Genomic DNA, 17,197 nt, shown 5'->3' with positions numbered 1-17,197 from the left:
TGCTCGGATCACAAAAATGGGACAGCTAAAAATATTTAAAGGGAAGGAATTTTTTCTCTAGTTCTACTAAGTTATACAATCCTGACACCTCAACATTAGAATTAAGTTATCAGGCTTAGAAAAACTACACTGCCTATTCACCAGGATGTGATGAGATCTCCAGAATAAAATCTGCTGATATGACTTGATTTTGACTTCTTAAAGAATTTGAAGTCGAAAGAAACCCTTCATGTTTGCATGGGGAGAACTCTTACATTACCTAAAAATAACAGCCAAAGGAGATTGGATACAGTTTACATCTCACACAGAGGGTAGAACTCTCACCTGCGGACCCCAATCATGTTTGTATCTATCGTTCAGTGCACTGCATGTAAATACACAAGGGAACCAGGAGCTCATTGTTTAAAAAAAAACAATTGTGAAGTGAATTTCCTTTGGAAGGAAAAACCAAGATAGAACATACAAGGTAAATGGTAGGGCACTGAGGAGTGCAGTAGAACAGAGGGATCTAGGAATACAGATACAAAATTCCCTAAAAGTGGCGTCACATGTAGATAGGGTAGTAAAGAGTGCTTTTGGTATATTGGCCTTTTTAAAATTAAAGTATTGAGTATAAGAGTTGGAATGTTATGGTGAGGTTGTATAAGGCATTGGTGAGGCTGAATTTGGAGTATTATGTGCAGTTTTGGTCACTGAATTACAGGAAGGATATTAATAAGGTTGAAAGAGTGCAGAGAAGGTTTACAAGGATGTTGCCGGGATTTGAGAAACTTATTGACAGAGAAAGGTTTAATAGATTAGGAATTTACTCCCTGGAGCGTAGAAGAATGAGGAGAGACTTGATAGAGGTATATAAAATTATGATGGGTGTAAATAGAGTGAATGCAAGCAGGCTTTCTTCCACTGAGGCTAGGGGAGAAAAAAACCCAGAGGACATGGGTTAAGGGTGAAGGGGGAAAAGTTTAAAGGGAACGTTAGCGGGGGCTTCTTCACACAGGGAGTAGTGGGAGGGTGGAATGAGCTGCCAGGTGAAGTGGTAAATGCGGGCTCACTTTTAACATTTAAGAAAAACTTGGACAGGTACATGGATGAGAGGTGTATGGAGGGATATGGTCCAGGTGCAGGTCAGTGGGACTAGGCAGAAAAATGGTTTGGCACAGCCAAGAAGGGCCAAAAGGCCTGTTTCTGTGCTGTAATGTTCTATGATAGCAAGTTGGTTTCTTATATCCTGGCTGGCCTTGGTTGCATGTGTAGAACAGCAAAAGTAAACGATGACTCTTTGAAGAGTAAATCTGAAGAATTAACAATGGGAAACAGGGAAGTTGCATCTGTCCAAAACAATAAAAGCATCCTGACACTATCATAATATCCAGGTATCATGGGAAGGTAGAAAAGAAAAAATATTCAAAACAATAGAAAAGGAAAACTAACAATTCTGGCAACAGTCATTTCTAGACATTGATGACCTGAGGCCCTTGGAGCTTGAACAAAATGGTTGCAGTCCTCAATTCAGTGAAGGCCCTTGATTCAGCTGAAGGGAAGCAGAATATTGCAAAAGTAATGTCTCTAGTTTAGAATGAACTGATAGAAAGCAGGAAATTACTTAGCCAGTCAGCATTATGTCAGTCATTGGAAAATGCTGGAATCCATCATTAAGTAGTAACAGTAGCAATATTAAAATTAAGCAGAGTCAACAAGCTTTTCGTTGAAAGGAAAATCTTGTCTGACAAATTTATTCAAGAGCATCAATGATGTAATCAAGGACAGCCAGAAGATATAGCATGTTTTTATTTCCTCAAAGTATTCAATTAGGTTCCACACAAAATATTATTGAACCAAAATGTTCATTGGGTTAGGTATAAAATATTAGGACAAATAAAGGTTTTCAGTTCGCACAAGGTTGATTCCTGTAACGAAAGTGTTACCTTATAAAGAAAGACTGACCAGTTGGGGCCAATGCTAACTGAAGTTTATATTAAGCAGGGTTGAACTGATTGAAAATTATAATTGAGGCATTTTAACAGCACAGATGCCAAGAGAATATTTCCCTTTCTGAGAGCCTTGAGAACCAAGGATCTGAACTTCAAAATAAGATGTTGTACATTTAATAAGAAAAAGAATTTTTTCTCAGATGGCCACACATCTTTTAAATTCTGAAAGGCAGGGAGTCATGACGGTCAAAGTAATTGGAACAAGTGAGAGGTTGCACCCGTAACCATCATAAAGACTGTGACCTTACTGAATAGTGGACAATTCTCTTAGAGTCATTTGGGCTAGTCCTCTTATTACTTACATCTGTACCTATTTACAGGGTGAACCAAGGTGTGAAGTCAATAATAGAGAAGAGGACAACCTGCAGGTACTGAGATGGCTTTAAATGGAGCTCTCATTTCACTTGCACCCTTTCATCATCTATCCCCAGTGCAGTGATCCCAACCATTTTGTCAGAGTACCTGTTGAGCACAAACGAATCCCAGCAACAAAAGGTGCTCTAAGATCACAAGTGCACACCATGTACTCATCTTCACACCATAACAATTATAGGTTGATACAGACTGGTCTTTTGTGTGCAATGTTAAAGAAAATATGTTCTACATAACTTGTACTATTAATTAATGAATGACGATCGGTTTTGTTCACAAATCACTTCTACATGTTCCCATGGTTGTGTTAAAGATAAATTCAGCATGCAACATCCTTGAAATCTAATTGCTGGCTCTTTATTTTCTTCATTTAATAGATTTATCCTAAGATATTCCTTAATTTAACATCTGATAGCTCAAACCTGTTTTCCTTAATTGGCCCAATATACCACAATTCATTGAAAGAAGCAAAAGCACTTTACTGTTAAAGTAAAACCCCCTTTTATATCCTCATGCTGTTTCTTTGCATTCACCTTGCCATCGGCCTTCTGCTGTTGAAGCTGGTCGTAAGCCTGAAGACCCGTCCAGTCCCGTCTCTTAATATATTGGATGACTTCATCATGCGGAAGATCAATGCGGAAGTTTGAATCTCCACACCAAAATATGTAGTCATGTGAAAAAACATTCTTCCCCTGCCACGAGGAGGAGAAACATATTATCCTTTCAACCTTTGATAAAGATTGCATAGCACTTAAAACAGAAAATGAAGGTAACTGAAGGAATGCTGAGAACAAAGGCCAAAATTAAGAAGCTAAGTTTTAAAACTGCGTGTAGGTTGAACAATAAACTGCAGGAATACAACTGTTGCTTACTGTAAACAGATGGGACAATGACCATCTGGACAGTAAGCACAGCTGTAGGAAAAATGCACTTATTTAACAAGTGATTCTTAGATATTTTTAGATAAAGGAGAAAATATTTTTCACTTATTATTTAGTGTTTTACAAGCAAGATGTTAACGTAAATTTATGACCCAAAAATAGCTGTTGGTGTTGACAACATTACAGTGAGACACCTGAGAAATCTCATTTTTCTGGCAGACAGTTTTGTTCATCAAAAATCTGCAGAAGCTGGAGATGTGAAATTTTAATCATTTGTCTTTCCACAGATCTCTCTGACCTGCTGACTATTGTCAGAAGTTTGTTTTTAAATCTAACAGCTGTTATTGTGTGCAAGCTTTCTTCCCAACACTCACTGGCTCTGACACTGTGAAGCATCAAAACATTGAAGCACTATTAAATATTTCTTATCAATACAGAAAGCCCAAGAATCAATGAAAAAATTCCGACTATCAACTCAATCCCATTCCACCCATTTCCTTACAATATACTCATGCATGCAAGAAAATGTACACTCCTCTGATTCCACCACTAGCCTCTAATCTTGAGGAGAATTCCTGCAGTGAATTAATCAGAAAACCAGTTCCCTCTAGGATGTGGGATGTGTCCCTGACACTATGCTGACCCCTTGCATACAACAAGCATCAAGATCAAATCAGGGTTGTGCAACATCAGCAGTACCATTCTGCAACCGTGTTAAAAGAATTAAAAATAAATTCCAGCACTTAAAACCAAGGTAAACTTCTTAAATACTTATGAATTAACTTAATGCATATTTAATATAATTTATTCATGATTAATTTAATGCATATTTAATGTATATTTATTCATGATTAACTTAATGCATATTTAATATGTTAATTAACTTAATTAAAAATATGTACAATATACCCTTCTCCCTCTCAATGACAACTGGCTGAATTTCCATATGGTCTATCCTGGTATCAGTTCAACAGGCAGTTCTCCATCTGTGTTGATCACCTGCTTTTGGGAAGTCTAACCATTGTTCTATCTTCATCATCCAAATAAACTTGACTTTTGGCACACCCTAATTCAGTACATCTGATTGGTATTTTACCCATTTCAAACTGAAATATCTTTTCCTTCTTTTTCACTGCCTGATTTGCCTATTTCCCACAAAGTTGAGTCTCCTTTAGTGAACTGCCATTAGTGAATTATCTTAGTTCTTAAACATTAGTGTAAAATATTACTTAGATCATGATTGTACCAGCCATGTTTTCTTCCTCCTTCAGATTACTGTTTACCCAACTCTGAGCATCTTTACATCATATGCTAATTGAAACTCCATTTCAGTACATGGCAAGATCTTGTGCAATGGGCAATTATCACTGCTTTTGGATTGACCAACTCGGAGAACAAAACATTAGCATGAGTTTGCACTAAATTTTAACCTGGTCAGAGAGTTTGCATGGAAGCAGCATTTATTAAAGGACCCCTGCTACCCAGCTCATACTCTTTTCTCGCTGCTAACATCATGAAGCTCAGGACTCAGACCACCAGGTTCAGGAACAGCTATTACCCCTCAAGCATCAGGCTCTTGAACCAAAGGGGTAACTTCATTCAGCTTCACTTGCCCCATCACTGAACTGTTCCCACAACATAAGGACTCACTTTCAAGGACTCTTCCTCTCACGTTCTCATTATTTATTATTATATTTTTTTTCTTTCATTTTTGCACAATTTGTTTTCTGTTGCACACTGGTTATCTGCCCTGTTGGAGTCTTTCATTGATTCTGTTATGGTTACTGTATCTACTGAGTATGCCTGCAAGAAAATGAATTTCAGGGTTGTGTATGGTGACATTGTATATATGTGTCTCAGGAGTCAGTCTTGAGACCGCTGCTTTTCACACGGTTCGTCAATATTTCGACAAGGGAATTGATGGCTTTGTGACGAAGTTTGCAGACGATACAAAGATAGGTGGAGGGGTAGGTAGTGCTGAGGAAGCAACGTGATTGCAGTAGGACTTAGACAGATTGGAAGAATGGGCAAAAAAGTGGCAGATAGAATACAGTGCTGGGAAATGTATGATAATGCATTTTGGTAAAAGGAACAATAGTCTAAATTATCTAAATGGGGAGAAGGTTCAAACATCAGAGGTGCAGAGGGACTTAGGGGTCCTCGTGCAAGACACCCAGAAGGTTAATTTACAGGTTGAGTCAGTGGTAAAGAAGGCAAATGCAATATTGGCATTTATTTCAAGGGGAATAGAATATAAAAGCAAGGAGATAATGCTGAGGCTTTATAAGACACTAGTCAGGCCGCACTGAGAGTACTGTCAACAGTTTTGGGCCCCATATCTCAAAAAGGATGTGTTGTCATTGTAGAGAGTGCAGAGGAGGTTTACGAGAATGATTCCCAGAATGAAGGGGTTAACATATGAGGAGCGTTTGGCAGCTTTGGACCTGTACTCACTGGAATTCAGAAGAATGTGGGGGGGATCTCATTGAACCTACCTAATGTTGAAAGCACTAGATAGGATGGATGTGTAGAAGATGTTTCCTGCAGTGGGGGTTTCCAGAACTAGAGGACACAACCTCAAAATTGAGGGGCGACCCTTTAGAACAGAGGTAAGGAGATTTTTTTTAAGCCAGAGAGTAGTAAATCTGTGGAATGCTCTGCCACAAACTGAGGTGGAGGCCAAGTCTGTGGGTATATTTAAGGCGGAAGTCAGTGGTTTCCTGATTGGTCAGGGCATCAAAGGATATGGTGAGAAGGCAGGTGTATGGGGTTGAGTGGGATCCGGGATCAGCCATGATGGCAGAGCAAACTCAATGGGCTAAATGGCCTAATTCTGCTCCTGTGTCATGGATATACATGTACTTTGGTAACACATTTACTTTGAACTCTTAAGACATTAAAGCTAGTCCACCCCAACATTATTCAAAATGTCAGTTTGTAATAAATAAGTAAATGAATAAATACCATAGGGAAGCTGAGTTTCTGCATGATTTCACGATAATCTTCATTCCTTTCTTTCACTTGTGACTGTCCTGCTGTCAGGTGTGCAGTTACAAAGCAAAGTGTGGTGCCGTAAAACTGTAAACGAACAGCCACAGCTCCTTTATTCCCGGTTTTTCCTCCCATCCCAGTTTTGACCCGATCCATCGCAACTTCTCTGGGAAAAAAAGAAAAACATTTCCTGTGTTGCACTTTCCAATTCTCCATTGTAATAACATTAACAAGTACCAGTCTGCTGTGTCAGGATGTTTAAGCTAACCAACTCCACTCTCTCATTTTCTTGAATTCTTGGTGCTGAGAACCTTTTTTTTCTCCTCAGTTTTAAATAGACCTAGAGCAAACATTTACATTTTAAAATCTTTGCCCAGGATATTTCAGAATCCAATGTTGCAGACTTCAACAAAGCATAAAACATGAGTTTAAGTTTTGCAAAGATAACAATTTCATTGCCAAACAGCATTTGTTGGTTTGATTTGAAAGCATTGTTTTTAGAAACTTAACCCAACAAAACTGGTCACTGGGCCAGTATCCAAGATCCTTTAATTTTCAAAAAGAACCAATTGTGATCTACCATGCCATTCAAAAGAAGTGTACCAAATGATGTAAAATGATTAGTCAGACTGAAATCTGTATTGGTAAGTGTGACTTTTATCAGGGCTTTGAAAATGAGCTTTAAAATTAAGTGTGACAGCTATCTGAGAATAAGAAATCATTTGCACCATAAAGCAGTGTCGTCCAGAGGCTGGGTGTGTTCAGCAGTGTGGCGCAAGGCAAAACAGAAGCTGCAAAGTGCCTTGAAAAAGTATTCAGCCCCCAACCCTTTGTTCACATACATGAGCGTTACAACCAGGGATTTTAATCAACTTAACTGAGAGTTTTTATTTGTAATCACATGCTCCTTTTATCACGTAGAGCCCAAAAAAGGGAAAATTGTAAAGCATGAAAAACTAAAAATTCAAAAACTGAAATGTCAGATCAAAAGTATTCATCCCACTTTGCTCAGTACTTAGTTGAACCACCTCTCGCAGCTATTACAGCCCGTAGTCTTTTTGGGTAAGTCTCTATTAGATTTGCACAACATGATGGAGCAAGATTTGCCTACTCTTCCTTGTAAATTGCTCAAGCTGTGTCAGGTTAGTTGGGGAGCGGCGGTGGACAGCAAACTTGTACAACAGTCCTTCAGTGCTGAGGTGGCTCCTTCTGGCCAGGTCCTGATCTCCCTGTGAGCTGGTTTGACTTGTTTAATCAGTCACCTGCATGTCGGGATTAACAGGATACAGTCTGAGTTTCAGAGGTGAGGCAGGGGGACAGCCATGTGGGCTCCACAAACATTGGAATAAACCAGGTCTAATACAGTTTCTCCTCTGGTTGTGAAGTTGACATGCTGGTACGACTTCGGCAGGACTGTTTATAAGTTGGCAGGATTAAAGTCACCAGCAACAATCGTGGTGAGTGGCTTTAAGGTCGTAATGGTGCCACAGAGCTCCTGAAGTGCCCCTCCAGCACTAGCATGGGGGGTGGGGGAGGGATGCAAGGAGCAATAATCCCAATGACAGTGAACTCCCTCGGTAAGTAGAAGAGCCTGTACTTCACCATTAAAACTCTAATGGCAGTGAGCCGTTACTACCAAGGCATTCACACACCAATTCTTATTAACAGAGAAACACAGACAACCTCCACAGGTCCTGGCAGAGATTGCAGCATTTCTGTCCACCTGAAAGGAGACTTGGCCTTGTAGACAGATGGGGTCCTAGAGCACGAGTGTGGACCTGCAGGGATCCGCTTTAAGTCTTGCTCACATACCAGCACATTTACCACACTTCTGCGTTCTCGAGCACCACTTCTGACTGCCACATCCCTGAGTAGTTGCAATAGGCTGCTGCATAGAGTCTGAGCCCGATAACTGCACAGCGCATTCGTTATCCCACTCACTAATGAGGCAGACTTTTGTTGTTCTTTATGGTCAGCAGTGCTTTTCGATCATAGAAAAGATGAACAGGACAAGGAATTTCACCACTGATTGGAGCTGGAGTGGCCACTGTGACCGTGTGTGCCGCCATCTTGTCAACTTCCAAATCTCCAGTGAGATCTAGCCATGGGACCATTCAGTGAGCTCTGTCGCGGGTCTTGTCCTCAGATCCACTTTTGTTGATTGCTATTTAAAACCATCAACTTCCCTTTATTACTCATGGTTTGGCCTTTATAGCTGGAATAGATAATTTTGACGATTTGTGAACCTGTAAAAGAAGAAATTCTTCCCCATTTCTTTCAATGTAGTAGGGAGGCCCCAGAGTCGTTTGGGAGGGAATTGCAAGATCCTGATCAAATGTGTCCTAGTGATTGTGGACTGATAAAGCAGACTTCCTTCTCCTGACAGTTGTCAGGCTTCCTCAAGGCTATCGCTCCTACATTTCAGACAGCTGAGCAGTATCCCACCACAAACCTCATTTTCACCTTGTGATAATGGAAAAGCTTGATGGGCCCTTTGCTTCAAAGTGCCCAGTCTCTGACCTGTTCTTAGAGTATTTGTGTGCATCGTCCAGCTGAGTTCATGTTAAATGGAGAATGAATATATCACATTAAAATATTGTTTGTCAGATATATGGTAATTGTGGCAGTCAGACTGTGACCTGTGGCAATGATCAATACTTGGTAAATGCATTACAGATCTACAAAAGTGAATGAGAAACCAGAATCATTGCTGAAAAGCCACAAACAATGAAGTGAATGCTATTGATTACAGATGAAAGCAGTTGGGCCTAAGACCATATGAAAGAAAAAGTAGAGGAGTAAAGGAGAGAGGTATTACAGGAAATTTAAAAAAATTGAGATTCGCTTTGTGAAATTCTTTGTTAGTGTTTGGTCTTAGAGTGAAACAAAAACAGAAAAGTTTAGCAGTTCAAGCAGAATTGATCAAGATATTAAACTCAGTGGACAGAGCAAAGGGGTAGAAGTAGAAACTGAACTCACTTCAGGAGAGTTAAAAAGACAATCTTCTTAGCTTAATGCAATTTCATGTAATAAAATTTGTTTAAACAGTAACTGCTAACCTAATATAGGGCACATGGTGGAGTCGTACAAAAATAAACAGACAGACACCCACAAGTTGCCCTGAAGACAGCATGATGTACTTGTGTGTTCTGGAGATTGCCTTCTGAAGTTGTTCTGACCACATTTTCCTGTTCGTTGTGCTGCAACAAAAGGAGCAAAGCATTAGAGAACAACGTAGTACTTCTCAATATTCTGCACAGCAGGGAATTTTGCAATCAGTGACTAAGGCATTCACATATATGGGAAATAATATAGTCTAAATAAACCTAATCTGAATTAAATTATTAAATTCAAATTAGACTTCCACACTTGTTATTTATCTCTTCAATTACAAACTGAATTAAATTACTGTTATATTAGATAGGAAAATTAATTTTCTTTTTTGGCAGTGGCTCCAGTATAAAGAACTTGCATGTGTAAATTTGTCGCAATTCTAAAGTATTATGATGGCAACAACATTACAACAAAAGAAGAAACCGTTAATCATCTCCCAAGAGGAACAACACAGTAATTCATGTAATGCTATTACAGAGCCAGTGATCCCGGGTTCAGTTCCACCGTTGTCTGTAAGGGGTTTGAACTTTCTCCCTGTGACCGTGTGGGTTTTCTCTAGGTGCTCTAGTTCCTTCCACATTACTGAACATTTGGGTTAGTAGGCTAATTGGTCACATGGATGTAATTGGGTTGCATGGGCTTGTTACAATGCTGTATCTATAAATAAAAATACGAAATATCAAACAATACTTTGAAGACTTGGCTATAGCGACGAGAAAGTATTAGATTCGATTCGCTCACCTTGCACTAACAATGTTTCCAGCATTGAGCTCCACCATTTCCTGAAATCCAATTGCAAAAATGTCTGGTGGGCAGTTCTCATTATCTATGTGGAGAACATAAAGGGCAAAACAAAGAGTTAAAGAATTATAGTCATCATGATTCTGACACCTGGCAGCAAAAATAATTTGTTTTTCTTTGTTTTCTATCAGTCTAAAGCTTAACAGATCTTTTGCAATTTTAAATCCAGGTCTTATTTGAACCAACAGTGGTTTAACTTAAAACCTGGATGGGTAACTAAATAGCCACTGTTCACTGAAGTGCAGATATTACAGCCGTTGATTCCAGCACTACACGTGAACTCTGCTGTGCTCGATTTCAGCGGAGTACAGAGTGAGGTTCATTGCTAAAAGCCAGAGAGAACGTCTCCTGAGATTCTCAGGTGTGTTCCATATATTCAGGAGACATAGAAAAAAGGAAATTCTATTCTCCTCCTCGTGTTTTTGGTGATCAGGAAGGGTGGACAGTTGGTTGGAAACAGACCAGGTACCTGATGCACATACAGGGGAGGACATTCGCAATGCAAGTAGCAAGACTCCTGGCACATGGATGCAGTGCTTGAACTGGCTCAATGATCTTCCAAAAGCATCCCATCAGTCTAATAATGAGCAATTAATTAATTGATACTAAAAGAATAGAAAACTTTGAGCACTGAATAGGAAAGTAAACCCGAAGGTTGAAGGTTGGTGTATCCTATTTCTACTTTTATTATTTCTGTTTGAATGGCTTCACCACTCAGAATCCCATTTACTGTTGTATTGGCAATATTCTGCATTGATATCAGAACACACAACAGCACAACGCAGGCCCTTCAGCTCACAATGTAGTGCCGACTATAGAACCATAGAACATTACAGCACAGAAACAGGCCTTTTGGCCCTTCTTGGCTGTGCCGAACCATTTTTCTGCCTAGTCCCACTGACCTGCACCTGGACCATATCCCTCAATACACCTCTCATCCATGTACCTGTCCAAGTTTTTCTTAAATGTTAAAATTTAACATTTAAACTAATCCAAAATCAATCTAACCCTTCCATCCATGTTCCTCTTTCAGAGTCACTCTTAATGTCCTCTAATACCACCCAAGCAATGTGCTCCATGCAGCCACCACTCTCTGTAAAATGCCGACCTCTAACATTCTCACTATACTTTCCTCTAATCACCTTGAAATTATGCCCCCTTGTATTAGCTATTCCTATTCTTGGAAAAAAGGGCTGGTTATTCACTCTATCTATGCCTCTTATCGTCTACACCTCTGTCAAATCACCTCTCCTACTAGTGGTGGGGTATGTAGAATACTCACAAAAGTGTTTGCTCCCTTCCTTTTTCTGACTTGCACCCACACTGACTCAGTCGATGTCACACAGACTCCACAACATCCTCCCTTTCTGTAACTGTGAAACTATTCACTGATAGCAATACTACTGCCCAACCACTTCAACCCTTCCCCCTGTACCTTTTGAACATCCGGAGCCATTCCTGCACATTATATTGGCCATATTAGAGTCATAGAAAAGTACAGCACAGAAACAGGCCTTTCTGCCCATCCTGTCCATGCTAAACCATTTAAACTGCCTACTCCCAATGACCTGCACCAGGACCAAGCCCTCCATACTCCTACCATTAGTATACCTATCCAAACTTCTCTTAAATGTTGAAGTCAAACTTACATGCACCAGTTGTGCTGGCAGCTTGTTCCACACGCTCACGGCCCTCTGAGTGAAGAAGTTTCCCCTCATATTACCCTTAAACTTAACTTTATTTTGTTTTACTTTATTCTAGCTCAATGCACTGTGTAATGATTTGATCTGTGTGCAAGACTAGGCTTTCATTTCATCTTGGTACATATGACATAATAAACCAACAGCAACGTCTTCTCTGAGCTGCACTGTTTTACACTTACATATAGAAGTAATCACAACACATTACAGCACGGTAAAAACCATTTAAATTGTACCAGGACAAATATTATATTTACATATACAATTAATAAGATTATGATAAAAAGCCTATTAATCAGTGTGAAACTAGCTCATCCAGTGTCCAGGCTCATCTGGATCACGATGCCATGTGAGGAAGAAAATCTGTCAGTTATCTGGTCTGGCCTCCAGATGAGAACAGGCACACCAATGTGGTTGATGTGACTTAACAAACAACTTAGTTCATGGTGAAATTACAGAAAATTACAAGCAGACAATGATTACCAGCCCTGTCAATGACATCACATTGACCGACCAAACGTATCCAAATGTAACATTGGTTAATTTCCCTTTAAAATTATTCATTTGATACTTGGAATCTAGGTACACTCCATCATGAAGCCTAAAGTCCAACAATTCAACTCCACTATTATCCCAGCTCTAGCCAATGTGCTCACCATTCAATTAAAAAGCTACTGATTTGGGAAGTAGAGTTGGTCTGTTGTGTAGCTGTATTTAGAAAAGCTTCTAAAAGGGTAGAACATGAGATTAATAGAGCGTGTTAATGTTGTGAATTGTGGAGAGGACAGAACTTATTTTTAATTACTTTGTTTTAAAGTTTTAATATTGTATTTTTGGTACTACTTTGTGCTTTTAATCAATATTTTAAAATTTATTACTTAAAGATAACCTCTAAGACTAACCACAATTTCAGCCAGTGGGGTAGTACTATGTTAGATAAGGAAAAGGGGTCAGGAAATATGGCATTGAAGAAATGCTCAAGGTGATTAATCACTGCTATATATAAAGTGGCACAATTTCACATACTTCCATAACTTCACACTTTCAGATAATATTTTGTGATGACTTGTATTTTTGTTTTGTGATCAAGCAACTGCTATGATTATCATTGCAGAGAGAAGATAAGGTGTGAACTTGTTGTTAGAGTGGAAAATTTGAGAGTTGGTTACTACTACATAGAAAGTAGTAAAGTTCTTTCATGACAGTAAGGTTGTGTAGCACATTGGCGATCATCACAGATTTCAGTCACACTGAACAATAGTTCAAAGCCTTTTCATAGCAGTAAAAGCCGAAGAACCATTGTTTCAGCAAACCATAGACTTTCCCTTTGTGCACAAACATTGTAAATACACTAGACATGTGAACAGGTTACACTTCTTAATTATTTGTGTTCAGTTGAGAGTCCAAGCTGCCCAGCATTTCCACCTTACTTCATTGTGGTGACTGTTCCTATGATATAGTTATATTGCTCACTGCTACTCAGGTGTGAGAACTGCTTCTGCAAGCATTGCTAAATCCAGGATTCTGTAAATCATCTTTCCCCATGCTTCTCCACCCATCAGTCTCTCATTTCTAGCAGGTGTTACCATGCTATAATACTTAACATCCATCACCCATCAATGTATCCATGTAAGGGAGTAAATAGTTTTGAAGTTATCAGAAATCCTTTCAACACTTGCTATTATATATTGACTTCTGCAAGTTCAGAAACAAAAAATATACCAACAGAAGTTTGTTGCATCTGCCACAGCTGATTAATTTAAAGCTCACTGCTGAGGGATTGAGGGTAAACTTGGATCCTTCATGCCGCTGAATGCATGTTCGGCTGTCAAAGGCTTTCACAAGTTATTATCAGCAGTTGAAAAATAAAACACCAGAAATAAAAAGCGAAAATGTTAGAACTACTTGGTTGGTGAAGCACTATCTGCAGAAAGAAAAGCAGATGATTTGAAACATTAACTCTTTCCATAGAGGCATCCTGACCTGATCAGCATTTCCAGTATTTTCTGTTTTATTATTTCTTGCAGCGCGCTATGTTCTAATCAGACGGCATCATCTGTCTGTTCATACTGTACCTGGCTGTTTCTCATGGTGTGTGACCAAGTATAGAATTCAATTCAATTGTCAAATGCATCTCCACTTGCACATAAAATGCCACATTTGAATATTTAAGAGCATTTCATCTGTCACCTGCCTCCATTCTCTCCTCCAACAGCCTGTTGGTGAAATTTTACAGGATTTCCAAGTCATTTGCAAAGCTTTCTAAATTATTCATGAGCGCAGGTCACTTTTATTAATTAAATAGTGCCTCCACATAAAAATATTGGGAAGATATCCATAACCTTGCCTCCAGTCTGAAGAAGAGCTAATTACTGTAGAGGCTCTGTTTTCAGCTACATCTGCTTCTGCAGAAACTGCAGCACTTGCCATTCCACCTTCTCACATCTCTGTGTCACGGATTCCAAACACACTGTTCCTGAAAAGCAGTGATTCCCTCAAACTTCTTGAAACTCGCTATGCTGCAGTACAGTTCACAATTCTGTATTCAGCACAGAATTCAACTGTATCAGATCAGCAGTCTTCCATCGTCTCAAAACATATAGGTTTTCCTTTAATGTCTCCTCTTCTGATGTTAGGGCTTATTCATGTTTTTACACAACTCAATGAGGTACCTTGGTTATTTATTTTATAATGCCACATTATCAATTCAGTTATTTTATCTTTCCTGCTTTCTATCCAATTGCAGACCTACTGATCATGACATTCTCCCTCCTTACGTGCAAATTAAAATGTACTTCGCCTTCACTTTTTCTAAGTTTTAATGAAAGGTCATCTCATTGAAAGTTTAACCGTTTCTTGGTTAATAGGTGTTGCCTAGCCTGCCAAGTGTTTATAGCACTTTCAATTTCCTTTCAGATTTGTAATTAATAATTTTTACTCAATGCTCCTGAGCCAATGGCTGACTTGTTTAGCCACTTGCCTTTAACATAGAGGCCTTCATTTCCGCTGACATGTCTAGTGTGAAAACAGCACAGTGTCCATTATCATTTGGAAGCTCAAACATAAAACATCAACCTACTTCATTCTCCACAACCTTCTCTTTTACATCTCCAGTCCTCTCACACCTTTCTGAGTGGACTGGACCACTGTACCATGCCTCTGAAAATTCCACAACTGCTTCCAACACCCCTCCCCCACCAAGTCAACCAAATGCATTATTTTTCTTTAGTGTTATTCATGGACAATTGCTTGTATTTGTTAAATGCATTTCCTTTGTACCACCATTTAGCTATGACACTGGCAGTGTCCTTTGAAGTGAACATTAAACAATTACCAAAGACTGTCTTATTTGTCTTGCCCTTTATTTGCCCCACGGGAAGTAAATAGGATCCACAAGTCAAAAGGCTTTGTCAAAACGGTAGGGAGATGGCTTATTAAAATCTTTAAAGGACAAAACTGAACCCTTCATTCACATTAGTCTACAAGTAACAATAGTGAGCTTCATTTTCAATACTCAGTACTCATCCCAACCCTTCTTCTATGGCCTCCTTGCTCCAATATTCCAATCAGAGGGTTAAAGTCACAGAGCGGGTGTGAGGAAGTACTTTAGATGGGGATACCTACTGGTCCAAGTTGAGGCAACAGTTGATACACATGAGCTTTTTATCTCTCTATTGCTGGAGCTTCTCTGCTTACTCTGTTTTGCCTTCATCATTATTTGATATTAGATCATTCTTGACTTTAACATTTTTGTTCTTTATTTTCTCCATTTGCTTTTTTTTTCTGTTTCTGATGATCATGACTAAATTCTGATAAAAGGTAAAAAAGTGAAACATTAACATTGTTTCCCTTTCCATAAACTCCCTGACCTGATGACCATTTCTCACATTTGTTCATTTAAAAAAAAAGTTTTCAAACATATGTAAAACATTGGGGTGGCATGGTAACCTAGCGGTTGGTGCAAAGCTCTGCAGTGGCAGTGATCACTGATCGGGGTTCAATTCCTGCTTCTGTTTATAAGCAGTCTGTACACTCTTCCCGTTACCATGTAGGTTTCTTCTGGGTGTTCTGGTTTCTCCCCACAATGCCAGGATACACGGGTTAGGGTTAGTAAGTTATGGGCATGCTACGTTGGCACCGAAGCACGGTGACACTTGCGGCTGCCTCCCACACAGACTTCGCACTGTGTAGGTCTTAGACACAATACACATTTTACTGTATGCTCTGATGTACATGTAACAAATAAAGTGTTACAAAGAGACATAAATTTGTTTTACAAAGAGACACTGTCACTTCTGACACATTTGGATAGTACAGATAGTTCTGCTCCAAGATGTTTCCATCACACAAATTTGATAAAGTGTGATTGATGAACTTGAGAACATTATTTATATTATGTGGGCCCAATCAGTTATAACAACATTATTTTTGAAAATGCTGCAGGTGAAATAACTTTGCAGTTGTCTGTCTGCAACTTTTGAGTCTGAAAAACCCGTTTTCCTATTACCAGTTTTGTTTATAATGCTATTTTCCATTATGCGAGGTTTCCTAGGAGTACAACACTATAGCAGAAGTACAAAAAAACACAGCAAAATGCAGGATAGGTTGTTGCCCACTTATTAATGAACACCTTTCAGTTATCCATATCTCCTTGGAGGCCAGTGAAAATACAGAAATAAGAACAGAATTCAAAACGTTAATGGTTTACCCAATAAAGCTATTTTAACTTTGAGTGTAATGTTTATATTATTCAAACATATTCATCTAGCAATAAGCTTGAAAAGCAAGATTTAGAGGCATACCTTGGAAGTTAGTTTCTTTACAGTGTTGGAGTCCACCAAGTAACCAGCTAGTGAGATCCACGACACTGAGCATCTTGCTTTTGAACTGTTTACCACCATTTATATTCCACGAGCCTACGCTGATGCGAGCACGGTTGAAATTTGTATATTCCATGTGGCGTTCACATATTGCTTTCAAAATTGCTGGCGGAGCTATGGGACAATAAAAATAATAAATTATTTTACATCACTGACTTCTTTAAAAAGCACAAGACATCATGGATGAAAACTGAAACATTAATATTTTGAGTCTCTAAATCTGTCATGAAGCTGGTTACTTACTGACAAATGCACTGTCTTCCATAAGAATCATCGCCTTCTCTACATAATCTTCACTGTAGAAGTTCCCCCTAAGAAGCAAATCAATGGCGTCCTGTTTAGCTCCATCAAAGAAATTAGCTTGGATCGTTTTAGATACAGAACGTGCTCCATCTTTTACCTTGACAAACACAAATAATTTATTAATGGAGGCAAAAGCTGTGGGATATAAGCACTAAGTGTTAATG

The 17,197-nt window shown here is 39.0% G+C and overlaps 1 protein-coding gene across 2 annotated transcripts in view; it reads right to left on the bottom strand.

The window, feature by feature from the left end:
* Window positions 1-17,197, bottom strand: part of LOC140730541 (synaptojanin-2-like) — a 113,655-nt gene that overhangs the window by 18,238 nt on the left and 78,220 nt on the right. For both annotated transcript variants that reach the window (XM_073051146.1, XM_073051147.1), the window contains exons 11-16: window positions 16,974-17,130; window positions 16,653-16,844; window positions 10,091-10,175; window positions 9,295-9,435; window positions 6,209-6,401; window positions 2,897-3,055 (exon numbers count right to left, since the gene is read on the bottom strand). In XM_073051146.1, coding sequence (XP_072907247.1) covers window positions 2,897-3,055; window positions 6,209-6,401; window positions 9,295-9,435; window positions 10,091-10,175; window positions 16,653-16,844; window positions 16,974-17,130 — 927 coding nt within the window. The remainder of the gene's footprint in view (window positions 1-2,896; window positions 3,056-6,208; window positions 6,402-9,294; window positions 9,436-10,090; window positions 10,176-16,652; window positions 16,845-16,973; window positions 17,131-17,197) is intronic.

This window comes from Hemitrygon akajei, chromosome 7, assembly GCF_048418815.1.
Source record: "Hemitrygon akajei chromosome 7, sHemAka1.3, whole genome shotgun sequence".
In the NCBI taxonomy this organism is placed as follows: Eukaryota; Metazoa; Chordata; class Chondrichthyes; order Myliobatiformes; family Dasyatidae; genus Hemitrygon; species Hemitrygon akajei.
The sequence above is the reverse complement of the archived record's forward strand: the minus strand, read 5'-3'. Positions and strand labels throughout refer to the sequence as shown.